Source organism: Nuphar pumila, chromosome 5 (genome assembly GCF_984573655.1).
Source record: "Nuphar pumila chromosome 5, dmNupPumi1.hap1.1, whole genome shotgun sequence".
Lineage (NCBI taxonomy): Eukaryota > Viridiplantae > Streptophyta > Magnoliopsida > Nymphaeales > Nymphaeaceae > Nuphar > Nuphar pumila.
Window position 1 is genome coordinate 64,668,482 of NC_143253.1, and position 26,980 is coordinate 64,695,461.

At 39.5% G+C, this 26,980-nt stretch overlaps 2 protein-coding genes and 1 long non-coding RNA gene across 4 annotated transcripts; 1 reads left to right on the top strand and 2 right to left on the bottom strand.

The window, feature by feature from the left end:
• The first annotated feature begins 1,375 nt into the window (after positions 1 to 1,375).
• Positions 1,376 to 9,216, top strand: LOC149837721 (uncharacterized). Of its 2 annotated transcripts, XM_090007474.1 has the most exons (4): positions 1,376 to 1,977; positions 7,242 to 7,398; positions 7,687 to 7,805; positions 8,830 to 8,888. In XM_090007474.1, the coding sequence occupies exons 1-3, from the start codon at positions 1,810 to 1,812 to the stop codon at positions 7,758 to 7,760; spliced, it is 399 nt and encodes a 132-aa protein (XP_089863600.1). In that variant the 5' UTR covers positions 1,376 to 1,809; the 3' UTR covers positions 7,761 to 7,805; positions 8,830 to 8,888. The 2 variants fall into 2 exon arrangements, with proteins under 2 accessions (XP_089863600.1, XP_089863599.1); XM_090007473.1 differs by lacking the exon at positions 7,687 to 7,805 and having other exon boundaries at positions 1,393 to 1,977; positions 8,830 to 9,216.
• Positions 9,217 to 15,388: 6,172 nt separating this feature from the next.
• Positions 15,389 to 16,319, bottom strand: LOC149837722 (uncharacterized). The gene is made up of 2 exons (XR_016432124.1): positions 15,980 to 16,319; positions 15,389 to 15,749 (listed from the first exon to the last, which is right to left on the bottom strand). It is a non-coding gene; the product is annotated as an uncharacterized LOC149837722 (long non-coding RNA).
• A 1,453-nt stretch (positions 16,320 to 17,772) lies between these two features.
• On the bottom strand, positions 17,773 to 24,612 carry LOC149837723 (protein SPIRAL1-like 2). Its single transcript, XM_090006192.1, has 3 exons — positions 24,552 to 24,612; positions 18,927 to 19,219; positions 17,773 to 18,084 (listed from the first exon to the last, which is right to left on the bottom strand). The coding sequence occupies exons 2-3, from the start codon at positions 19,185 to 19,187 to the stop codon at positions 18,004 to 18,006; spliced, it is 342 nt and encodes a 113-aa protein (XP_089862318.1). The 5' UTR covers positions 19,188 to 19,219; positions 24,552 to 24,612; the 3' UTR covers positions 17,773 to 18,003.
• Between the last annotated feature and the right edge of the window lie 2,368 nt (positions 24,613 to 26,980).

Below are 26,980 nucleotides of genomic sequence, written 5' to 3' on the forward strand. Positions count from 1 at the left end.
TGTAGTTTCTTCGTGTTATAAATCCAAAAAAATAAAAGTCCTCAGAGCAACTGCTTGTTTGCATGGAGGACAAAATCTTGTATCTATCAAATCAAATCCTTCTCTAGTACAAAGGAATATGAGACCACATTAATGAACCGGTTAAGATCCATATCCGGTTATTGAAATTGGTAAGGATGTAAACGGTTCAGATTCGAATGGGATGTGACCAATACCATATTTGGATGTTGGCTTAATAAATTCAAATTCAGATGGGTAAAATCTCTTACTAGATATGTTTTTTTACGTGTAAATGGATTAAGATAGCCATTAAATTCGAATATTTGTTAGATGCAGTAGCAAAATATCAAAATCTTATATGTATCCTACAAGACTAGGGCTTATATCTTTAGATCAAACTGCAACTATACATCGAAATGTAGACCCATGAAAAACATACCCAACTCAGATCCAGGTCCATGTGAGCCAAAGAGCAACTTGACCAGTGAAAGAAGAAGATGAAGGATGGAGCCGAGGATCAAGAGGAAGGGTGGTTAAGAACATTGGCTCATCCATCAAGATGGTCTTGTGTTCTCTCATCGATCTGCACAGGGCTCTTTCTCTTGGGTGTGATCGACCCACCTCTCTCTCACACACACACACTTTTCTGACATTTTTTCACTCTGTTGTTCTCATGCTACAACAAGTGAAAAATTTTCATTTGAAAAAGTTATGATATCAAAACTTTTCATAGACAAACTTTTCTTTTCCTATGAGATAGTTTCTTGCTTCCAAACTTGCGCTCAACTCTTCCATTTTTCTTTTTTCTTGTTGATTTTTTTTCCTTGCAACATTTATCTCCATTTATTTTATTGAATTTCCAGTTTTCTTTATCATAGTTCAAGATCCAAGTTCTGAAATCAGATGTTAGGATTTCAAACATGCCCAAAAGATCCATGAAAGTTTAGGACACGTTTGTGTGTCACGGAAAATGTCTGTTTTCCGCGGAAACGCATCGACGGGCGTGAAGCCCACTGTGACAACACAAACAGCGAAAACTGCTGTTTTCGTGAAAAACCCTTGATGGGTATGCCAAAATAGATGTTGGAGGTGGGTTTTTCTAAAAAACGGTTCTCATGGGAGGGGTCCGATTCTGTTTCAGCGGCACCCCCTTCAATGACATGCAAACAGAATCTTGACCGTTCATAGGCGACAATTTTGATCTTCGTCCGACTTTTTACCGTACCAAAGAGGGAACTTTGAGAAGCAAGGAAACTGTCGTACATTGGCGTGACATCCAAACAGAATCTTGACCGACTTTGTAAACTTCAATGTTTCTAAACTTTGGAGTTCATGAAGGTAACATGAAAACCCAATCGCCGAGACCGTTTGTGAGACGAGTTCTCGTCCTAAATAAGAACGAACTCACGCATAGAAGAACAGAGAAAGACGGGAAGTTCCGGAAATGCTTGTTTGGGAAAGAAAAGGAAGATTTTGGGAAATCATGATTCGAAGAAAATAATAAAGGATTTGGCGTTGCTGATTCAAAGAAGAAGAAGAGAATTTGGTGAATTCTAATCGAAGACCAAGAAGAATCATGTGGGGATTCTCAATTCAAAGAGAAGAAGAATAACTTGGGTAATCTTAATTAACAAGAAGAGAATTTGGTGTATTCTAGTTCGAAGAAGAAGAAGAAGAAGAAGAAGAAGAAGAAGAAGAAGAAGAAGAAGAAGAAGAAGAAGAAGTTGGGAGTTCCTAATTCTAAGAGAAGAAGACGAACAAGATTTGGGGTATCTTAATCAAGAAGAAGAAGGATTTGGGGAATCCCAAATGGAGGCCAGTGGGTTAGAGAGATGGAAGGCGGCCACCATGAACCTGACGGAAATGGGAACGACCCTTGAATCCCTTCAGAAGATTCTAGTCAAGAAGGCTGTTTTCGTCGACGACGAATCCTTCAATCAGGCGACGCTGTGTTCCGATCAGGCTCGAACGATCAAGGTGAGCCCAAAAACCTCTACACTATATTTTTCAAATTTCTTTGGAGGAATTGATTGTAATACACATGCTTTTCTTGATTTTGGTACACAGAGCGTGTGCATTTTGACATGGGATTATTGGATGAACAAAAATTTGATGTTTAGACGATATTGATTTGATGTGAGTTAAGTTTTTTTATGTTGTTTTTTGGTGATTGCTTCTTCCAATAATGGTGAAATGTTGAGAATTGGCGAACTTTCATCTCAAGGATCCATACGCCACAGGAGACTTTTAAGGAAAAAGATGTTTTTTTCTTTTCTTTTAAGGTGTCTGTAATACTTAGCGATTGTGATCCATGGAGTCTGGAATTGAACTTGTCTTTATTTTCCTTCTTTGGGTTTGGGAAAAGGACAATGTATGCACTTCTGCTTCTTGATGATTGTCACTTGTTATCGGCGATGTCATTGGTTACGATAATTGACTTAGCTAGCAACGTTGCTTTTGTTTCAATTCTTTTCCCAATTGCTTCTGACCCAGAAGTAGGGATGGCAGTGGACGGGGGAAAACGGGTCCCCACCCTGCCTTGCCCCATTTGGACAGGGGATGGAGGACATGAAAGGGGGATGGAGGCAGGGATGAGGAAGCAGATCAGGTCATGCTGAACATGAGCGTTTTTGCTCATGCTGACATCGTGGCCATCCTATTTGCATTTTAAAAAGCTCAAAAGTCAACAAAACCACGTGGCATTCATCCAAAATGCAAACAAACAGCCACGATGTTGGCATGAGCAAAAACTCTCATGTTCAGCATGACCTAATCTGCTTCCCCGGGATGAAGGTTAAAATCAAAACCCATGTGGGGATAAACTTATCTCTTTTTTCGGCCTCGCCCCACCTCGTCCTCGATACCTGTTAGTACAACAACAACTACGCCTTCATCCCAAAACAATTGGGGTCGGCGATATGAACCAAAAAAGAAAATCATTCTAGGTCTTCCACATGAATCCTTCTCCTCCAATCATTTCTATCCAATGCCATGTCCTCGGTGAGGTTCAAAGCATTCATATCCTTTCCTACCATCTCCATCCAAGTCTTCTTAGGCCTACCCCCGACCTCTTTTAACTAATATATTTTCCCATTTCTCCATCCTTCTAACTGGAGCATCATTAGGCCTTCACCGAATATGTCCAAACCACCGTAAACGATTCTCTCTCATCTTATTTTCAATGGATGCAACACCTACCTTCTTACGTATCTCCTCGTTTCGAATCTTATCTTTTATTGTATTTCCACACATCCATCTAAGCATACGCATCTCAGCTACACTCATTTTTTGAATATGATGTCTCTTGGCAGCCCAACATTCTGTACCATATAGTAAAGCGGGCCTAATTGTCATCCTATAAAACTTTTCCTTCAACCGCAATAGCATTCTACGATCGCACAACACTCCAGTTGCACTTTTCCATTTCATCCACCCAACCTTTATCCTATGATTTTCATCTCCATCAATTTCTCCATACTTTTGAATGATAGATCCCAAATATTTGAAACAGTCATCCACCGGTTTCTTGCTCACCAAGCTTCACTACACTCCCATCACTACTTCGTTGCTTACTAAACCGACATTCCATGTATTCTGTCTTACTCTTACTCAACTTAAAACCTCTTGCTTCCAATGTCTGTCTCCATAATTCTAACTTAGCATTAACCCCAGCTCTAGACTCACCAATCAAAACAATATCATCAGTAAACAACATACACCACGACACATTTTCTTGAATTGATCTCGTAAGCTCATCCATTACTATAGCAAATAGGAAAGGGCTTAATGCAGACCCTTGATGTAACCCAACCGTTATAGGAAAATTGGTTGTCACCCTTCCACAAGTGCGGACATTGGTTACTACTCCTTCGTACATATCTTTAATTATACTAATGTACTTGAGAGAAACACCTTTCTTCATCATTGTCCACCAGAGAACATCCCTAGGTACTCTATCGTATGCCTTCTCCAAATCAATAAAAACCATATGCAAATCTTTGTTCCTCTCTCTATATCTCTCAATAAGTTGTCTAAGAAGATGTATAACTTCCATAGTTGATCTTCTAGGCATAAAACCAAATTGATTTTCCGATATCATGACAACGTTCCTCAACCTATACTCAATCACCCTCTCCCAAAGTTTCATAGTATGACTCATGAGTTTTATACCACGATAGTTTGTGCAATCTTGTATATCACCCTTATTCTTATATAGAGGCACCAAAGTACTCTTCCTGCACTCATTAGGCATCTTATTTGTCCGCCAAATCTTGTTAAAAAGATTTGTCAACCATTCTAAACCTTTCTCACCTAACCATTTCCAAGCCTCGATAGGTATACCATCTGGGCCAATTGCCCTTCTTGATTTCATTTTCTTCAAAGCCTTTGCAATTTCTTTCTTTTGAATCTTGCGCATGAAGTCACGATTCAGCTCATGAAAAGGAATGAAGAAGTCTCCAAGATCCTGGGCATGACTTTCATTAAATAGCTTATCAAAATAATCTTTCTATCTCTCCTTAATCTCCTCATCTTTGACTAAAACCCTTTACGTTTCATCTTTGATACATCTAACCATACCCAGATCCCTCGATTTCCTATCTCTCATCTTTGCAAGCCTATAAATATCCTTCTCGCCCTCTTTGGTATCCAACTTGTTATAAACCTCCTTATATACCTTATACCTCGCGTTTCAAACTACTTTTTTAGCTTCCTTTTTTGCTATCATATACTTCTCCAAATTCTCATTATCACGACTCTTACTTAGATTTCTATAACGCTCTCTTTTAACCATAATAGCTAATTTGACATCCTCGTTCCACCATGATGTATCCTTACCTAGCGGTGCACCGCCTTTAGACTCACCCAATACCTCCTTAACCACCTTTCTCATGCCACCCTCTATCTTATTCCACATTGTTTCTGAATCCTCCTTGAGACACCAATCAGCTTCCTTAACTACCTGCTCTACAAACATTCATTGTTTAGCTCCTTTCAGTGCCCTCCACTTTATTCTAGGATCTATCCTTTTTATGACATTTTCTAATTCTAAGTTCTAAAATTAAGACTCTATGTTGTGTAGCTACACTTTCTCCCGGTATAACCTTACAATCGATGCAACAACCCCTATCTCTCTTTCTAAGTAGGAAAAAATCTATCTGACTCGTATTAACCCCACTTTTAAATGTTACTAGGTGAGACTCCCTCTTCCTAAACCAAGTGTTTGCTAAGATCATATCATAGGACGAACCAAAATCTAAAACCCTTTCTCTACTTTCGTTTCTTTTTCCTATACCATAACCTCCATGGATACTCTCAAATCCATCCCTACTAATGCCTACATGTCCATTAAGGTCACCGCCGATGAAAAGCTTTTCTCCGTAAGATATCTCTTGTACTATTCCATCTAAATCTTCCCAAAATTGACGCTTAATGGAATCATCTAAACCTACTTGAGGTGCATAAACACTAATAATATTAATAATATTCGTACCTAATACTAATTTAATAAGTAAAATCCTATCACCCTTCCTACGGACCTCAACTACATTATCTATAAACTCACGACTAATAACAATCCCTACTCCATTCATATTCTTATTTATTCCTGTATACCAAATCTTATATCCCCAAGGTTCTATCACTTTTGCTTTCTCACCTACCCATTTGGTCTCTTGTAGACATAAAATGTCTATCTTTCTCCTACACACAACATCTACTAACTCTACCAACTTACCAGTTAAAGACACTATGTTCCAAGTGGCTAACCATAATTTTATGGTCTTGAACTATCTTCTTTACCCCCACCCGTCCAACAAAGTGAGGGAACCCTTGTCTATTTGACACTACACTCGGGCGCCGGTGTGATGCGTGTTTCTGGGCGACGACCTAGCAACCCTTGACCATTTATCACTGCCTCCAGGCTTATAGAGTACAACGCGTCGCTCAGCAGGGAACGCCCCAACGAAATTCTCATATTAGTTCATATTCATAGGGTGTGACTAAGTTTTTATGTTGGCTGTCACTGGCCTACCGCAACCCTCCTCCTTTATCCGGGCTTGGGACCGGCAGTGTATAACTAAACAATAATCGATACCCGTTAGTAAAATAACTAAAATACCTTTAGGGATGGCATGCCCCGCCTCACTCTATTTGGACAGGGGATGGAGGACATGAAACATGGATAGAGGCGGGGATGGAGGTTAAAATCAAAACCCGTGCGGGGATGGAGGTTAGAATTTTGAGATGGGGGCAGGGGTGGAGAGCTTGTCCCCCGCCTCCACCCCGGTCCACTGCCATCCCTACTGAGAAGCAAGTTCTGAGAGTTCTTGTGCTTTTGCTCAGCTATGTTGCCAAAACTCTACATTTTGTGATATGTTGCATTGTTTTAGTTCTAACCTTTTCATTGTTGAGAAATGCTGTTAGCAATAACGGTGGCGGCTGCGGCGGTGGTGGTTATGTTAAAGAATCTTAGTAACTGTAAACTTTGTAATACTGCTCTGTAAACTTTCCAATACTTCATCATTTTTGTAAATGTTCAAATGGATTCTTGAGATGCAACATGATAACTCATACCCAACAACTTGATTGCTCTCAATATTTTGAGGCAAGGAATCGTTATTCATCACATTTGAACTTTTATAAGCTTGAGTTGGTGATATCATGGCAAGCTTGATGGTATCACGTACGTAAATGATGAGATGGTATTTGAGGCTGCCTTCAATGATCGCTACATTCTTTTCATCTTTTTTACCTAGTCTTAGCGTTTTACAAGTTATAACTTACCTTTTTCTTTTTGCACTGAGTTACGACAATTATATTCCTCTACAGGGTTATTTTCTGTGTTCACATTTTATGCAGCGGCGCTGGCAGCCACCCATCTTGGCATTTCTCGTGATGAGCTTTGTCTCCATCTTGAGAAATGTTGAGATGGGTGGCTGTCAGCAGCGGCAATGCTGCTGCATGAAAAATGCCCTAATTTTCTTTTTAGGCAATTGTTTTTTCATGCATTTTTTGCTCTTATGCAGTGTGACCATCAATGCCAACTCTACTCAGCTTGTGCATATTTGAATACCACCTTGAGGTTCATTTGGAGAGATTTTTTTCTTTGGAGTTATTGCCTTTCCTTTTTAACACGTGTAGGTTTTGATGTCGGGCCAGACTAGGTTCACTCAATGATTTATTGCACCAAATTTTGGTCTTAAGCACGTATTTTGCTATAACGTGTTTTTTGTTATATGCAGGCACTTGAACAGAGAGTAGAGACTTTGGAGCGAGAACTTGATGCAGCAATCATGTCAGCTGCTCGGGCTCGTTCAGAGAAGCGGCAAGCTGAAGCAGCACAGAGAGATGCTGAGTTGCATGCCCAAGAACTTGCAAAAGAGCTTGAAAATACAAGAAGTATGCATTTACACTTAAATTAATTCATTTATACTACAAACATAGTTCTTACAAGCTCAGATTATTGCCAATTCTGTCTGCAGCAGTTCTGTATCTATATGGGCAGTCATTTTGCCAAGCGGATTTGAATGAAATTTATGACTTTTGTTTGGTATTGTAGGACCGACATATCAATTGCATTCTTTTGCTGCCCCTGTCCAACTTACATTCATATGTTTCTCTCAATATTTGCTACTAACATTGATACATAACCTCGGATGCTCTTTATTTGCTTCATTTTTACCACAGAGTCTTGCTTCGATCTTTATACATGGGGTACAAATGTTGAACTAGGATTATATAACAAATTAATGATTTGTTAAGAGCACTGGTGGCAAAGCAGCCTTACCTTGAAGAATAGCATTTTGGTAAGGCAAATTATCAGTATGATGATTGAAAATAAATACAGTTTTCTCTTTTCTTTTTAGCATCTTCACTCCTTGTCAGTCCATATATCGAGGTGTATTAGAAAAGCATCAGTATCTTTGGTTAACATTAGCCAGGATAATCATTTTTTCATTTTGCGAATGCTTAATCCTTTGTGCAATTTCTTTTTGAACTATCAATGAGGGGATAAAATAGAAACATGAATTCAAAGTGCAGCAGTACAGAATGTGGCAGGCGTGGGCACTGCCACTCAAGAAAGTTTGAACTATAGCATCTATATCTCAAGTAGTTGGAGATATATGGTGATTGCTATTTACAAACAATTATGATCTGCAAAATGCTTCTTACTCTGTATCTAGCAGCTGCTGCTGCTAAAAAGCTATCAAGGTTATCGTATGTGACTTTTGTTTCGTATATCATTCAACTGAACAACTGGGGTGATTTGGTTTCTCAATAAAACTGACTTATCTTGAACATCTTGAGGTTTTAGGTAAACCATTTGGATGAAGATCTGCTATGGTGCAATGAAATTGTGGTCATATCCCCAAGAGTTTTTTCAGATGAATGTCACAACTTTGCTTTTGTTAGCCCTTTGTGAGGCTTTTAGATGGTAGATTTCAGTTTCAGCATCTAATCTTGCACACTGAAAAAGTGATGTCCACTGTTTTGACATGCCTGCTTGGGATTATCATTCTTTTATGCCCACATTATGCTGTACATGATTGCCCAGGAAGCTGACTCAACATTGTATGGGGAACTTGCTGATTTCAATATCACAAATTACCATTATTATCTCCTTGCTTCTTGTTATTTCTTCCCTGGCTGATCCCTCGGCATCATATTGTTGGAATACCTCTTCTTTTATCCTCTTTTTCTGTTGTGAAAATCAATCAAAGTTATTCAAATAACAGCAACGGGAAGTTAATGTGTTTTTTATTCATTGTATGGTTGATTTTGATAGACAAGAGACTTTCTCAATGTTTTGGACCCTTTTCTTTGTTTCAGAGGTCTTTAAACTTCACATGGAAGAGCTGATGTCCAAGCAAGAGGTGATTGCAAGGAAAGATGAGGAAATCAAAGTTTTGGAAGCTATAATTCAAACACTTAGTGGGAAGGTATCCGTTTCTGATGCTGATTGAATGCTTTTGATGGTATCAAATGTGATAACTGGATTGGTAGAGTTGCACCATCTTATTGGTGGGTTTCAGGTCTCAATCCAGTGCAATTTCTCAATGTAATGGCCATGCATCTTTCTGTAACATGTATGGTAAGAAAAAGAAAAGATACCTGTTATTCAGTATAGATACCTTTGTTGTTCATCTTGCTTCTCTGTTTTAAGTATAACTAGCAAAATTTTTTTAGATAAAGCGTGGACCAAATATTGCAACATTTTAACTGCTTAAAAGCAAGTTGGTCTTATGTAGAAATCAATGAATTTAGTTGACAGTACAACAACAACAACAACAACAACAACTACGCCTTCATCCCAAAACAATTGGGGTCAGCGATATGAACCAAAAAAGAAATTCATTTTGGGTCTTCCACATGAATCCTTTTCCTCCAATCATTTCTATCCAACACCATGTCCTCGGTGAGGTTCAAAGCATTCATATCCTTTCCTATCATCTCCATCCAAGTCTTCCTAGGCCTACCCCGACCTCTTTTAACTAATATATTTTCCCATTTCTCCAACCTTCTAACTGGAGCATCATTAGGCCTTCGCCGAATATGTCCAAACCACCGTAAACGATTCTCTCGCATCTTATTTTCAATGGGTGCAACACCTACCTTCTTACGTATCTCTTCGTTCCGAATCTTATCTTTTATTGTATTTCCACACATCCATCTAAGCATCCGCATCTCAGCTACACTCATTTTTTGAATATGATGTCTCTTGGCAGCCCAACATTCCGTACCATATAGTAAAGCGGGTCTAATAGTCGTCCTATAAAACTTTCCCTTCAACCGTAATGGCATTCTACGATCGCACAGCACTCCAGTAGCACTTTTCCATTTCATCCACCCAACCTTTATCCTATGATTTACATCTCCATCAATTTCTCCATACTTTTGAATGATGGATCCCAAATATTTGAAATAATCATTCACCGGTATATCTTGCTCACCAAGCTTCACTACACTCCCATCACTACTTCGTTGCTTACTAAACCGACATTCCATATATTCAGTCTTACTCTTACTCAACTTAAAACCTCTAGCTTCCAATGTCTGTCTCCATAATTCTAACTTAGCATTAACCCCAGCTCTAGACTCATCAATCAAAACAATATCATCAGCAAACAACATACACCACGGTACATTTTCTTGAATTGATCTCGTAAGCTCATCCATCACTATTGCAAATAGGAAAGGGCTTAAAGCAGATCCTTGATGTAACCCAACCGTTATCGGGAAATTGGTTGTCACCCCTCCACAAGTGCGGACATTGGTTACTACTCCTTCATACATATCTTTAATTATACTAATGTACTTGAGAGAAACACCTTTCTTCATCATTGTCCACCAGAGAACGTCCCTAGGTACTCTATCGTATGCCTTTTCTAAATCAATAAAAACCATATGCAAATCTTTGTTCCTCTCTCTATATCTTTCAATAAGTTGTCTAAGAAGATGTATAGCTTCCATAGTTGATCTTCCAGGCATAAAACCAAATTGATTCTCCGATATCATGACAACCTTCCTCAACCTAGACTCAATCACCCTCTCCCAAAGTTTCATAGTATGACTCATGAGTTTTATACCACGATAGTTTGTGCAATCTTGTATATCACCCTTATTCTTATATAAAGGCACCAAAGTACTCTTCCTCCACTCATTAGGCATCTTATTTGTTCGCCAAATCAAGTTAAAAAGATTTGTCAACCATTCTAAACCTTTCTCTCCCAAGCATTTCCAAGCCTCGATAGGTATACCATCTGGGCCAACTGCCCTTCTTGATTTCATTTTCTTCAAAGCCTCTGCAATTTCTTTCTTTTGAATCTTGCGCATGAAGTCACGATTTATCTAATGAAAAGGAATGGAGAAGTCTCCAAGATCTTGAGTATGACTATCATTAAATAGCTTTGTTTGGGGGTTCGTTTTGTTGTCAAAATGTGGCATGGGGGATGTGAGCTGTCAAAAACACTCTTATAGATGGTGTGGAAATGTGGTTTTGGGGTCGCCCTCTCCATCTCCAGTGCAGTGTTTTGGCAAGGTCACTGCTACCAAACAACAAAGGGTGTTGGGGAAACTGCAACACACTGCTTACAAACAATAGAGGGTATTGGGAAAACTGCAATGGACTGCTCCCAAACAGCAGGGTGTAGGGGAAACCGCAACACACCAATTTAAGGCTCCCAAACACGAGCCTAAAAAGCATTGGTGAGAGGGTTCTAGGTAAATCAAATTCTGGAAAACAGAGCCGTTCCCATTCCTGTCACCAGGAATGCCCTTGCAAAGGGTGGAATTTGAAGCTGAGATTCCCTCTATGAAGGTGCCATGGCTCCACAATCATCAAAAGCCTCTGTTTCTTGACAAACTTCGTCGTTTATCTGAAACAGCCTCAAAGCTGAATAATTTCTTTTGGTTCTTGGGAGTCTTTGGAAATGCCAGCTTATCCACAAAAGTGGGATAAGTTGGGATATTGAAAAAGAACAGAATTCCCAACTTGACCTACTTTTCTGGATAAGTAGGCCCATTTAAACATCTCCTTAAGGTGGGTTTGCCTCATGGCAGGTGGAGAAGCCATAGCACACAAGCAAGCCTTCAATTCAACGAATTCTCTAGTGCATATTTATGTTTCCAAGCAGCTGATTATTAGTAAAGTTTCGATGGTGATGACACGTGCTTTTCCAGAATTTATCTTGTTCCCATTTTTTTTTTATAATCCAAGGGAAAACCCTCCCATCACCGGCCACACATTGGCTGGCCTCTGGTTGGTAAAACCCTTGAGGTCCCCCCCCCCCCCGCACACCGGGGGGAGTACACCCAGCTTCTACCTTCAGCAAGGGATGCCACCCGTGGGTTTCAAAGTTGTGACCTGTCAACTTGGTGACATTCACGAGTCGCCCCTACCAGATGAGCCACTTGTGCGTGTGTTCTCAATTTTTTTGATAAACGAAAACTCCAACGTTTCACATCAAACAAAAGACTTGGAAAGAACATGCTGCATTGATATTGCAAATTATGCTTCTTTTATTTTTTTGAAAAATTAAACCTTTGATTGTAATCCTATTCTTTAGTTTCAAGAAACTTACACAATTTTTTCTAAAGTAAGCTACTCTTTATTCAATCTTGTTCCATAAAAAAGCGAACATTGCTTATTATCCCAGACTAATATACGACTAATTTTGGACCTAAATATAAATCAATGAGGACCACCTCATTTTCGTCTTCCAGCCATTAAGGTTGCGTTCGAGTTTGTAGAATTGTGGTGAATTGGGTTCAAGATTTACAAATCATTTTATCAAAATCAACAAAAATGAGAAATTTGATAGTATCTGGATTCCAATTCCAACCAATTCTTGAATCTGAAAACAGCATTAAGGTCTTGATGGTCAGGGCACAAAGCATGAAAATGATGGCATTTCTGCCCAGCACCAAAAGTTGTAAGCTTGAAGCAAGCAAACATTCAGATTTCAGGTAATGCTTAGGGCATCACGTGGAATGCGGACCAAAGCCCATGAGCTCCAAGAACCAAACACTGGAAATGCTAGAGTATGCAAACATGGTAATTTCATCTCATGTCAAGCCTAGTGTTGGACACTGTGGCTTGTAGTATTTTTTTTTCATGAAGAATGGGGAAACTGTTAGAATCCTCTATAGAACTTGTATTGAGAGAAAGAGAGAAAAATAGAAGAAGAGGGGCTGCGGCTGTCACGATTTCAATCAATGAAATTGTGACCTAAAGACACATTTATATGTTTTGGTATACAAAATGGATCCGGGTTTGGTATAATATCCTGACCCAGAATACAATGTACACTAGAACCCATATGGACCCGGGTCGGGTATATGATACAACTTTTTCACCTCCCCTCAAGTTGATCATGGTTTTGAACCATGAACAACTTGCCTTTAAGCATCCAAAAGTGATCTTTTGTCAAGCCCTTTGTAAAAAATGTTTGCAACTTATCTTTTAGTATTAACAAATTCAGGCTCGATCTTAATATGCTTAGCGCGATTGTGATGTACTGGATTGAATGACATATTGAAAGCACTTTGATTGTCACACAGCAAGGTAGACAGAGAGATCGTTTCTTCCACTTCAGTTAGTAAATGCCTGGCCCATGTGACTTCGGCAGTAGCGGCAACCATGAATTTATACTCAGCTTCAGTGCTTGATCTAGCAACGACCTTTTGTTTTCGACTACTCTAAGAGACTAAGTTTCTTCCAATAAAGACATATCCTGACATAGAGTCATTAGGATCTCCTGCCCAGTTTGCATCACAATATACAGTAAGTTCACGCACATCCTTGCCCAGTTTGAAGAATATATCCTCTTAACCGCCTCCATATGTCCAGTATGTGGTGCATGCATAAATTGAGACACTTGATTGACTGAATAAACAATATCAGGTCGAGTAAAAGTGAGATACTGCAACATCCCTATTAAACTGCGGTACCTGGTGGGGTCCTCACACAGGTCTCCATCATGAGTACTTAATTTTTGGTGGAGCACACTTGAAGTTGCTAAAGGTTTGCAGTCTTTCATACCTGCCTTGCTGAAAACATCTATCATATACTTGTGTTGAGTGAGAGTCAAGCCATGAGCCTGGCTATCAACTTCTATACCAAGAAAATAGCGCAAGGCCCCGAGATCTTTCATTTTGAACCTATGACCTAATAGGTTTTTCACTTCTTTGATGTGATCGTCATAGTTTCCTGTGATAACAATATCATCAACATAAATTAATAATAGAGTGATCACATTCTTACTTCTAAAAATGAATAATGAGTGATCCAGTAAAGAGCGTGAAAATCCATACTTTTGAATCTCAAGGGAGAAGCTGTCAAACCAAGAACGAGAGGCTTGTTTTAGGCCATAGATAGCTCTTTTTAGCCTGCACACATGTGTTTTACAATTTTGCTCTTGATATCTAGGGGGTTGTTCCATGTAGACTTTTTCCTTCAAATCCCCATGCAAGAATGCATTTTTTACATCAAGCTGACTCAGCTTCCATCTATGTTCAATAGCCAAGAAAAGAATAATTCAAATCATTCTCATTCGCACCACAGGGCTGAAGGTCTCATCATAGTCTTGCCCTGCTTCTTGAGTGAACCCTTTTGCCACCAGTCTTGCATTGTATCATTTAATGATTTCATCTGGTTTATACTTTATTTTGTAGACCCATTTGCATTTGACAACATTTTTGTCAGGTGGTCTGAGAACGATTTCCCAGGTTTCACATTCATGTAAGGTTTGCATTTCATCATTCATGGCTTCTACCCATTTGGTAGGAGTGGCTGCCTGATAGTACATAATAGGTTCATCTTCCTTATTCAGGGCAGTTAAAAAGAACTGAAAATCCAAGGAGAAATTGTTATAGCTGACCCACCTATCAATAGGATATCGCATGCAATTGGATCTTCTGACCTCAAGAGTATGAGAGGAAGTAGGTGCAGCTGTTGAGGTGTGATTTGAAAGGTCTGGCGCTGTCGTTCTCTGTCTAGTATAGCAAATGCCCTTGTATCTGCCTGGTACAGACGGTATTTTTTCTCCATTCTGTGATCCCGATGTGCCAATAGTCTCGGGCATTTCTTCTTTTTGCCACCCACAACTTGGAGAACAGACTTTATTGGAACTAGCAAAAAGTTCTGAATTCAGCCAAGGGTAATAAACTTCGGTGGTGGTAGGGGACATATCCGTTGTTCCAGCTTTGTGATCAAAATTTTGTTCATCAAAGATAACATTTCTTGAGATTCTGATACGTCTGTTGGCGGGATCATAACACCTATATCCTTTGTAGTCGTCTGCATATCCCACAAATCTACACTTCTGAGCCTTGTCCTAAAACTTGTTTTTCAGAAACCAATCAATGTGCACATAACAAACACATCCGAAGGCACGCAAATCATGATAACTAGGATGAGCGCAAAAAAGATAGTAATAAGGAGACTTATTTTTCAGAACAACCATAGCCAATCTATTTATCACATATACGGCAGAATGAAAAGCTTCTGTCCACAGATTGATGGAAGGATTGCTGTCATGGAGCATACTCATGGCACTTTCAATGGTATGCTTGTGTTTTCGCTCAGCAATCCCATTTTGTTGAGGAGTGTGTGAAAAAGACACCCTTCTTCCTATTCTATTATTTTGAAGAAAAGAAATAAAGTCACTAGATGAGAACTCCCCACCTCCACCACATTGAAAGAATTCAATGGACTCAGAGAATTGATTTTTTACTAAGGAAAGAAAATTTTGAAACAAAAGAAAAACTTCCGACTTGTTTTTTATGAAATATATCCAAGTGTATCGAGAGTAGTTATCAACAAAGATTAGGTAGTATCTGCTTCCAGATCCAGAGGCAACTGGGGCAGGTCCCCATACATCAGAACATATTACCTCAAAAGGCTTCGAAACTCTCTTATTAATAGAGTGAAAAGGCAATACATGACTTTTGCATAAAAGACAAGTAGAACACTTCTGACTTTTCTCATCCACATTGAGACTTCTTTTTGGAATGAGATTATTAGAAACAAGTTTCTCAATAAAATAACTCCCACAATGTCCTAATCGACTGTGCCATAAGAAAGGCTTATTACATTTAGAAATACTAAAAACATTTGCTGAAGAGAAGGAACACGACTCTAATGAAGACTTCGAATCCAGACGAGTAGGGCAGACAAAATGACATGGAGCTTCTTCAAAGACATACATATTGCCTCGTCCGAATGTTTCCCTCGTGCGAAGGTCCTTGACCTGCACAAAGAAGAGAGTGAATTCGACTGAAGCATGATTATCATCAACAAGTTTAGAAAGAAAGACAATATTTTTCTTGGTATTAGGAGTATGAAGGACATCAAAAAGTTCAAGAGTAGAACGTGACATGGGAATTACAGATTTTCCAACATGGAAAACAGAATGGTAGGATCCATCTCCAGTGACAATTTTACTTTTGCCAAAATAAAGAATAGGTTTAGAAAGTTTACCTGCATCGCCAGTCACATGAGTAGCTGCCCCTGAGTCAACGAACCAGGTGCCTTGATCATTTTGCTTTAATTTTAATTCTGACAAGGTGAATATCAACAAATCTCTAATCTCTCCACTGTCTCTGATATTATTGAACTTTCTTTTTGGTTCTGTCTGTGGAGTCTTTCCTTTATTTTCAGGATTGTGCCAACAATTTGCCTTGATATGCCCCATTTTGTTGCAAAGAAAGAAAGTGAGAATAGATCTTTGTCTCTGAGCATGAGTCAACATATTTGTGGTAGAAAGCAATCCACATCCTCCGTGTCCATTTCGCCCTTGTCCCCCTTGCCCTCATCCTTGACCATAAGTCACCCCTGTGGCAAAAACTTCTTGAGAATTTATATGAGCATGAGTTTCTTCGGAGTCATTTCATACTGAATTAATTTAGCTCACAACTCATCAAAAGTAGGAAGGACAGGTAGACATAATAGTGAAGTGACGATCATATTATAGTTGGATCCCAATCCATTCAGAGTTTGTTGCACTATATCACTGCCACTCACTAACTATATTTTTAGACAAAACACAATGTGAATACCACCTATAACAACGAGAAGAAATAGACTGCAAGGAGAGACACTTGAAGAAATAAGAATCACATTGAAAAACTGCTGTCACACAACAAATTTGGACAACAACAAAAAACTTAATATTTCAGATCTGACGCAACTTCACAGTCAGATTTGAATATTTCAGTCCAAGTGAGAAAGAAGAAGGGATGCGCAGAGGGTACAGATCTGGTGCACCAGATCTGAATATACTAGACGAAGAAGGTGGGTCAACTTAGCGATTCACGTGAAACAGAAGATTCACGTGAAACGAGTTCCCCCCCCTTTTTTTGACACACGAGATTTACGTGAACAAAGGATTCACGTGAGACGTGAATCCACCAGAAAAGAACTAGAAAAGAAATGAATAAACGAGAGATGAAGAAGGAACAAAACTGAAAAAGACAAGAGATGAAGTAATCCTCAAACCTCTGGTCGGACACACCTTTTGGAAGCCTCTTCAACCCCTAGATGGATTTCGGCTCTGATACCATGTTAGAATCCTCTGTAGAACCTGTATTGAGAGAAAGAGAGAATAGAAGAAGAGGGGCTGCGGCTGTCACAATTTCAATCAATGAAATCGTGACCTAAAGACTTATATTTATATGTTTTGGTATACAAAATGGATCCGGGTCTGGTATAATATCCAGACCCAGAATACAATGTACACTAGAACCCATATGGACCCGGGTCGGGTATATGATACAACTTTTTCAGAAACTACCCTCTGAATCAGTACTTTGGCTGCTGTCCCCACAGTGTAAACCCATGGGGCACCCCTTACCCTCATTAATGCAAGGGGCTGATGCTCATGGGAATGGTACCCTGACCCGCCATCTAGTGGCCAAGGCCCCTTCAGATACTGCACCAAACCCCTGGATCTGTAGCTTGTAGTACTTCCACCAACTAAAATATCTTAGGTGATGTTTGAATCACTCAGAAATGGAAATACATCTCCAAGCTCATTCAAATGAGGGACCTCAAGAAGACTGAATATAGGGTTTTAAATATTTGGAGATCACTTTTTATGCTAAAAAACCAGGATCTTGAATTCTCAGAAAACTGCAAGATCTAATCTTTATCCGGGAGAAAAAAAACTCCATCAGAGGCAGAAGCATCACAGTCAAACAGTTATCCAGCAGCTGGAGGATGTTTTCAGAGATTAGGGCTCAAGCATGAAGATTTTCCAAACATTGTGATAATATACTAATAAAAAGGCAAGACGTTTCAATATCTGCATCAAATTTGCATCAGATGGAAACAACTCTTACAAGAACACTATCAGGGAGCTCTCTAACAACAAACCCAAACACAAGTGCAGTTCATTGTTGCTTCTATATTACATGATTAAGCAGACCCACAAGAGTAAAACCAACTTCAAACCCGTTTTACTGAAAAAGTAACCACTCCAACATGATGTTAACCCAGGCATGTCCTTATTTGCTGCTGCCACCGAAAAGATACCCGAGAGAGGACCCACCACCTGGAGCCGAGTGCACCTTTGTTGAAGGCCGGTCCTGGATTGATCAAATTGCAAATTAGAGTCTCATGATCAAACAACAATCAAAGAGATGAAAGCAAAACTTAAAGAGGGGAGATTAAAGATAGTGTGATTGACCACAACGGGCTCCACTGAAATTATTCATGAGTCAAAAAAGCTGTATGAAGCAGTGTTGTGAGAGGCGTACGCCTCAGTACCTGAAGCGTACGCCTCAGAGGCGAGGCGCACGCTCAAGGTACTGAGGCGTGCTGTGATGCGCAAATTGCCGGTGGATCCACCTACTGAAGCCTTCCTTCATCCCCAAGTCTTCCTCCTCCGCCCGATTTGTCGGCTGTGCTAACCCCAAGTGCCGGTGGATCCACCGCCAGGTGCCGGCCAGCTGCTCCACCACCGCTCCCTGCCTCCCCTCCCACCGCTTCACTTTCATACCAGTTGTGAGAGGCGTACGCCTCAGTACCTGAGGCGTACGCCTCAGAGGCGAAGCGCAGGCTCAACGCCTCGCTTCGCCTCATCGCATTTAACAACCTTGGTATGAAGTGTTTGAAATTCAGGTAGGCGGTGCACCAAAGGGCATTCAAATCTTCAACTGGATTTGGCGAACATGTTCAAGAACAAAATTGGACATTACTCGCAGGCTCGCTGCGTTGATAGAATGAATGAAATAGCATTTGAGAGTGATTATTGACACAAGAAAGTCTGTGATCCGAAAAATAGAGAACTTCTCTGAAAGCTCGACTCCTAACATGGATATAAAACAGAAGCCATGGCAATTGAATACTTAGATGGGATCAAGAAACTTTAAAAGAAATTTCACTCTTCCTATAAAATATCAGGGATTCTTGGGGCAGTGCAACATACTGTTATGAAGTTTCCCGAGTTCTGGCCGTCTGCTCGGTAATAGTTGCTGGAATGATTTGAATGGATTCCAGCTGCAATCTGATTCTTAGTGTCCAATTGCGGAACAGAAGCAGTTGGTTTTGGGGTGGGTCCATTGCTTGCATCTGAGCTACGATTTTGCACAGGTTGAGTATGGTTGGTGGCAGGCTTGGGGGATTCACCACTTCCAAACAGGTAGCCGAGCGAACTCTGTCCGCCCCCACTGCTGACTCCTCGGCCCATCTTCTCCAACTTTCTATGAGCACGCCTTGGATCTGCAAAGATTCTCCCAATACTGTCAGCCAAAAATTGATTTAGGGAACCTAATTACAAAGGATAATGCTACAAGTGCAACATTGTTATCTCACAAACAGAAAAGCAATATCATCTGACAGACAACATACAAGTTTGTCTGGACCATGATTAATCGAGAATGAATCAGAATCCTTAAACAGTTTAATATTCACCAGAGGTGAGAACTATGACCTATGACCCAACTGATACATGACCACACTAGGAATAAATTGGACAGTGTAATAAAAGTTCACACCATGACACTTACCATAAACAGTTACTATGTTTAAAACATGAACAAAGACAACCAATTTAGAATCAGCAGGCTTCTGACATATAATCCAAGCACAAAATAAAGTATGTTATCATTAACTCAAATCTACATAATTTAAATGAAAACAAGTAACGAAAGCAACAATAGCAATGCAGTGAAAAATGTCTATTAGTGACCACAACATAGGGTTTGGATGAAATGACTGTTGCTGAAGTCAGTGCCGAAAAGACACAACAATCAATCCCAGTGAAGAATACAACAAGATGCCACGTCTACCAGTTAGAGCCTTACACGAGCAGACTGAATAAAATCCTACCCAATCCCAAGTTCCTTATCTAGACTTGCTTTCTGAACACCAATATTCTGCAGATGGAATTGCCCTTCTCACATGATACTTGAGATGCAGAAAAAGAAAAACCAATGAAAGCAAAGTACCACCAATCAAACAGTCAACTATGTACCCATTACTGAAGATAGCAAAAACTATGGCCTTAATTTGCAATAGAGTAACCAGTTCTATAAATAGAATATAAATACTAATGTCTTAACTTGCAATCAAAGATAAACTAAAGTACCAACCAACAATAGAACACTCAGTCAACATTCCAGACAGAAGACATTAGCAATTATGGTACTAGATTTCGTGCCCTCACACATCAATGGGGCCTAAGAGCTTGCTTAGAAAATTGGATATTCCAACCAAATCTTTGTCTGGAACCAGGTCCCTCTTGTGAAAGCTTCGGTAATAGTAATGCCTTTTTGAGCAGTGGCAGATTGACAGAGAGTGTCAATGCTCCACTTCTCCTTGACAACAATGCAATGAGAACTACATGCAGGCATAACCCAACTATTTATGCAAAAATGATGATACATCATCCAGTGGCTGTAGATCTACCACCTAAATAACTGATGCTGATACAGCCAAATCATCAATACAAGAGAAAATGAAATGTAGAAATAGTACAGAACAGTAAAGATCTGCAGCCAGTGACCATAAAATCTGGAAATGGCAAGGGGTCATTGCTAAGCATCATCATTTTCTAATTGACTATTCCTATAAATACCATTTGCGACATTACATGACTTAAATAAACAATTCTCCATTTGCTTATGATAATGCACATGCATGCAAAAAAGGCCTGGTCTTTAGGTTTCCATCCATAGGAATTTGACCAAGCAGCTTCTAATCACCCAATCATGAAATGGTGATCATCTCTCTCCATATGTGCACGTTATGCACACACACACACACACACACACACACTTGAATGCACGCACGCATCCCACCCTCAATAGGAAGAGCCCATCAGATTATTTCTCTGTGAAGGCATTTGATAGGAAGTAGGGGGTAGAACACTCCAAACATGGATATACCTTTGGGACAGTATGTATCAGTAAATTGAAAAAACAAAAAACCCTCATATTGGACAAAAAGAGTTGGTCAAAACAAAGGTTTCAATGAATCAAGTCCAAGTTTGTCAAATGATTTGATTGGTTGAAAAATCTTCACCTTTGTTTCTGTTACCCAAGCAAATGAATTTAGCCAAATATCCAAGTGCTTTTTGGCAGATGGTAGACTGTAAAAAAACTAGTATCCTTTCAGTGATATATTTGTGTGTGATACTACAAAGAGAAAAAAAATCACTGCCAGAGTAGTGCCATTGAACTCCAACCAACTCTACATTCCTACCTCATGAACAAGCTTCCATAGAGCCTTGATATTTAAAGTGCTTGTTAATCACGAAATATATGATCTACTAATATCTGAACTCCCACACTGCTTTAAATATAAAGTTGAAATTAATGAATGGTTACTACTCCCAGAAGAAGAGGGTTACTTCTATGAACATCAACACATAATCACAAACTCAACCAACTGCCAACATCAAGGCTGCATCATGTTTTTAATGAACAGCCACATTCTAAAAGGAAACCACAAATATAGCAATTTACTTTTTCAACCTAAGACGATCCAATTTACTTACAGACTGAATGTATCGAATATCGATCTACAAACACTTGCTATAATCCTTGGAAAGACTGAAAAAATGTCACCTCAATGAATCAGATTATATTTTTATCCTACAAATGGATATTAAACCCCAAGAAAATAGCAGAAACAGAAACAGAAGAATAGGTACTGTTCACATAAACGACCCAGGGTCCCAGACTCAAGTAATCAGAAGCTTGAATCAAATTCAACTACCAAGTGATGATATAAAGTTGTACACTAAAAGCTACCGCATATGATGCAAAAGAAATGTCAGAACAAAGTATTAAGCTTGTAACTTCTAGTGAAACACAAAAAACACTCAAATTGTGGAGAAATTTTTTGTTTTCTTTATTAAACCCCAAAATGCAGTCTCATGAGAGAGAGAGAGAGAGAGAGAGAGAGAGAGAGAGAGAGAGAGAGAGAGAGAGAGAGAGAGAGAGAGAGAGAGAGAGAGAGATGATAACAAGGATATCAAGTACAAAATGGGCATTATAAGAAAAAAAAAAGAACAAGCTGCAGGGGTAGTTGCGGTCATAGGTTGTGATCCAAAGTGGACAACTCCTTTCAATCTAAATTGGATAACAAGGACATCAAATACAAATGGCACTGATAAACAGGTTGATTAGAAAACTGCTAAATTTTTATTTGTATGCAAATTTGCTTTGTAACCTTTTATTGCAAGACGCTGAGCCAGATCTGCTATGGAGGATTGACTAGGAGAATGGAGTTCATGTACACATAACAGCATCATAACCCAATCAAGTGGAAGTTTAGTTTAAACTTTATTCTACAAACACTTGAAATTTGTGTTTGAGTGGTATTTATTTCTAAAGTAATACCCATTTTTATCTGCTATCCTTGTTGTCCAATTTAGATTGAAGGGAGTTCTCCACTTTGGATCACAACCTATGACCACATCTACCTCGTGCAAAAAAAAAAAAACAATCACATGAAAAAGTATGCTAGAGGAAACTTTTACAAGGAAGAACTTATTGGGACGTGACATGAGATATGGGTTGGGTTTGGGATCCATACCCGATTGTTTGTAATATTTTCTTTCATTATTTGCCCCTTTGTATAAAAGATCCCTTTGTATATTAACAGGGTCATTATTGGCATGCAATATTTTCAGTTTTAATATATAAAGAACAGCTATAGGGCACGCACTCGCTCATTGGGAAACATGCTATGTTACAGCCCCTATTCCTCTATCGTCTCTCTTTATTTTCTGCTGAATATTTTCTGTAACATCATAAAAGCTCACAGAACTGCTACTAAAGAAACACGCCAGAAACAATAAAAACCAGCACATCAAAAAACTTTAATACTTTCCAGCTGTCCTCCAACATGGGGGAACAAAAGAAAAGTAAAATACACACACAGTAAGTATATATATGGGTTAATATTTGGTGTTATTGAAGGCACAAAACTATTGAGGTGGAAATCATAGGTTCATGCTTTATCTACTCAATCTGACCACATAATGTGTTCAACATAGTTTGTTTGCTAAGGATCAAATCTTGGATCATGCTATTTCGATATAAAAATATGATATTTTGAGCTGTGAAATTTTAGTGTATTTTAGGTTGTTGATTTTTGAAGCTCTTAAAAAACCTGTTTACATGCCATAATTACACGATTCAAAAATCATTTTCTACTAAACAAATCTTGTAGAACACATCTATACGGTCAGATCTAAAAAAAACTAGAAGTTACAAAAGATTCAAAAATCATTTTCTACTAAACAAATCTTGTAGAACACATCTATACGGTCAGATCTAAAAAAAACTAGAAGTTACAAAAGAAGGTAATTTGTACTCATAGTTCCGTGCCTTCAATAGCACCAAATATTAACCCTATATATATATATATATATATATATATATATATATATATATATATAGAGAGAGAGAGAGAGAGAGAGAGAGAGAGAGAGAGAGAGAGAGAGAGAGAGAGACCCGAAAGTCTTTTTCTATATCTATATGGTTTACAGATATAAGCTACCCACGTTCTGCACAAGATTTTTTGCCTTTTTTTTCATAACATCTTGACTCAAGTTTTTTTTACCTTCTCACGAAATTCCCACATAAACCTGAAAATGTCCGATGTATGGATTCCAGAAACAATATGCCAACTGACTGAAGGTAGCAAGAATTTAACTGCAAGCTAAGGCTAAGAAACAGAGGTCTCTTATAAGAGCCCAAGATATGGAGCACCGGATGGTTCCCTTCATATGAAAATTTTCAAGATCAGATTTCGATGCATCAAGTACCTTTATATTGGATGAGATCGATCCATCACCATAAACTACAACCTATTATACAGGCTCACAAATGTAGAATTAAATTAGTGCTTCTCCCAATCAAACGAAGAGGACACTGTTTCAAGCAGTAGCAGAAAGATCTGAAGATCTTCCAAAATGATAGCCAATACATGGACCTGATGACGTCGGAGTTTCAAAACAATCATTCCTCGTTCAACTTTTTCCCCAATAAAATCAATCAATAACACAATTAGCAGAAAAAAGTACAAGAAATATCAATCATTTCACATTTTCAAGCAAATGGCCTACCTCCTTCTAAATAAGAAAAAAAAAAGCTCCTTGAGAAACCCATATCCAGATATCTTCGAAATAAACCAAAATCCAAACTATTCAAAATGGATCATCATCATCAACGGCAACAGCATCACAATCAATGCAAAAACATCAACAAAACATGGCAAAATAAAGAAAAAAAACTAAAAAAATCAGAATCCCGCATCCCGATCCACACAGGAAGCCTCAAAACGATCCATAAGCAACACAACAACCTCAAGCCCTTGGCAATGCATAATAAACAAAACGCATCCATGAACGAAACCGCAGATCCAAACCCTGACCTCTTCTTCTTCAAGATATTGGGGCTAAAAACTTTCGAATAACAGCATGCGACAAATTTAACGCAAATTCTACCGATCACTACCCGAAAGATCAGAATTTCATACATCCGAAAAGAGGATCCAAAATAGCGAAATCTAAGAACTGATGAGAGAGAGAGAGCTGGACCTCAGGATAGGGCAGCGTGAAGGAAGAGACAGAGAGAGAGAGAGAGAGAGAGAGAGAGAGGTGGGGGGGGGGGGGGTGGGAAGAGAGAACGTCTTCCCTCGAGGATGAGGATGAAGAAGGGAGGGAGTGAGAAATAGAGTAGGGGAGGACCAGCGGTGACACGGATATTTATATCAAGGAATCGGAGGGAACAGACGAGAACAAAATGACAAAACAGCTGAAAAGGGGCGGCGAGCGAATTTACGGAAACTTCCCTTCTTAATAAGGAAATGACGAAAATGTCCACACTTCTAGAAATCCCGGAAACGTTAATTTTTCCTAAACCCGTCGATTTTACTCCTGAAGGGGTAACGGTAACTCAATAATGGGTAAAACTCAGTATGGGATTAACAATGTTGATCCAAATACACCCAACCCGGGTAACATGTCAATTCGGGTTTGAGATATGATTTTTTGTTGGATATCTGACTGATCTGACTGACAGGGCTGGCTCCTGAAGGGCTTTCAGCTTCCGCCAAATCTGATTGCTTGTGATTTAGGCAGGTTTGGGTACGGATGCAAACAGTCCATATTCCGAACAACTAATTGCAAGAGGGATTGGAATGGAATCACAAAACAAATTTAAAATTCCAACCTAGGGAGGGGGGGGGGATGGATTTTAACCTCCACCCCCGCCTTCATCCCCGTTTCATGTCCTCCATCCCCGGTTCAAACGGGGACGAGGCGGGGCAGGGAAAAGTGGCGGGGATCGTGGTGGGGCGGGGAAAAGGGTATGCCCATCCACGCCTACATCCCTGAACAGGGATAGATTTTAACCGTCCCCGCCTCCATCCCCGTTTCATACCCTTCATCCCCGGTCCAAACAGGGCAAGGCAGGGTGGGGCCCCGCTTTCCCCGGTCTACTGCCATCCCTATTCCAACCCATTTACATCTCCAAGTTTTGGTGCAACCTTATGGGGATGATATTTCACACACCTTATATCTATACAATTTATTATCCCTAAGAACACTCTTATTTCTTAAGATAGTCGATGCCACAGGTAAAATTTTTTCAAACTCATCATATTGCTTGGTCTTGCCAGTTTAATGGTCAAAAGCCACACATCAATATTTTTTTATGTGCCAAATTTTTATTGGCCCTGCACACCATTTTGTGCACAACTGCCTGTTAGAAGCTAATCAAGCACATCTCTAAATGCATATTTTACCTGATCCATACCACTTATGTGCATAACTGTCAAATAACAACTAACACCTTCAAATAGCACACAAACGCCTTAGCCTCGTGTGACATAGAGCGTGTCGCGATCCCATGGGCATGCCCCAGCATAACCTCGCCACTAAAAAGACAAGGCCTTTCAATCACAGTTTGAAGACCAATTAATGATTGCATGTTATAGCGAAGAGTATCACCCAGACTCATTCGCTGGCCTCTAGGCATTCACTCGCCTAGCCTTGAGTCACAATACTCAGTTGGAATCACTTAAAACGATACTTGGAGGAATTAACCCTAACCCATATGCACCTCTGTGCATCCAAACACTATACGTAGAAACTCATCTAAGTCGAGAGGTCCTTAATCAAATCTCCAAAGGCAACATCCTCTAATCCGCTGGTACTGCTTATCCAAATAATGCTCCACGTCTGTGCCGCCACATAACATCACACCAACGATGATACCGTTGCCTATCGTATGTCATGCTACCACCGCACATCACCGATCAAGCCAACACATATCATACGTTCCTACACTCAATGCATTTTTCACTCAGTAGAGCTCTGCACTGCACATGCCCATTCTGATGGCTCGGTCCAGAACATTCTTCCTCATCCAAACCATTAATGTCCTTGATAATGTCAATGCAGGTAAGAACACAACTTTTACTAATATGTCAGTTTTTCTTTGCAGTTATCTTTGGTTATCTTTTCTTCACCATACTCAACTTGTTTTGGTTTTCATTTGTCATCGTCGTAACCTTTAGTATGTCAAGTCTCATTCCTCAACGCGCTTTAAATCACTTAGACAATAATCTTGCGCTCTATCAACGTCTAGTATTCTTCGCTCGTGGGACCCCAATGTAGTCTTATACACAAGTGGCTCATTTTCGCCTGCACGACAAACTTGCCGTCTTCACGTTCATGGCTAGGGCACCGTCCGAACCCATCAAGAAAAATTCTAAGCCCTTTATGGTCCTCATAGAGAAGATCGATCACCAACACGTGTTATAGGGATATTAACTCTATTAAAGCACAAACTTGCAATTTTTCAATGGTCCAAACTAGTCCTCAAACGAAGGATACCTACTTGCATATCACCTCAAAGCGGTCTTTCAAAGCATTATCTTGATTACTTATCTACATAAGGGCTAACTCATATCCAGAGCTAGCACACTATAACTCTCATCCGAAGCTAGCAAACACGTTTCCAC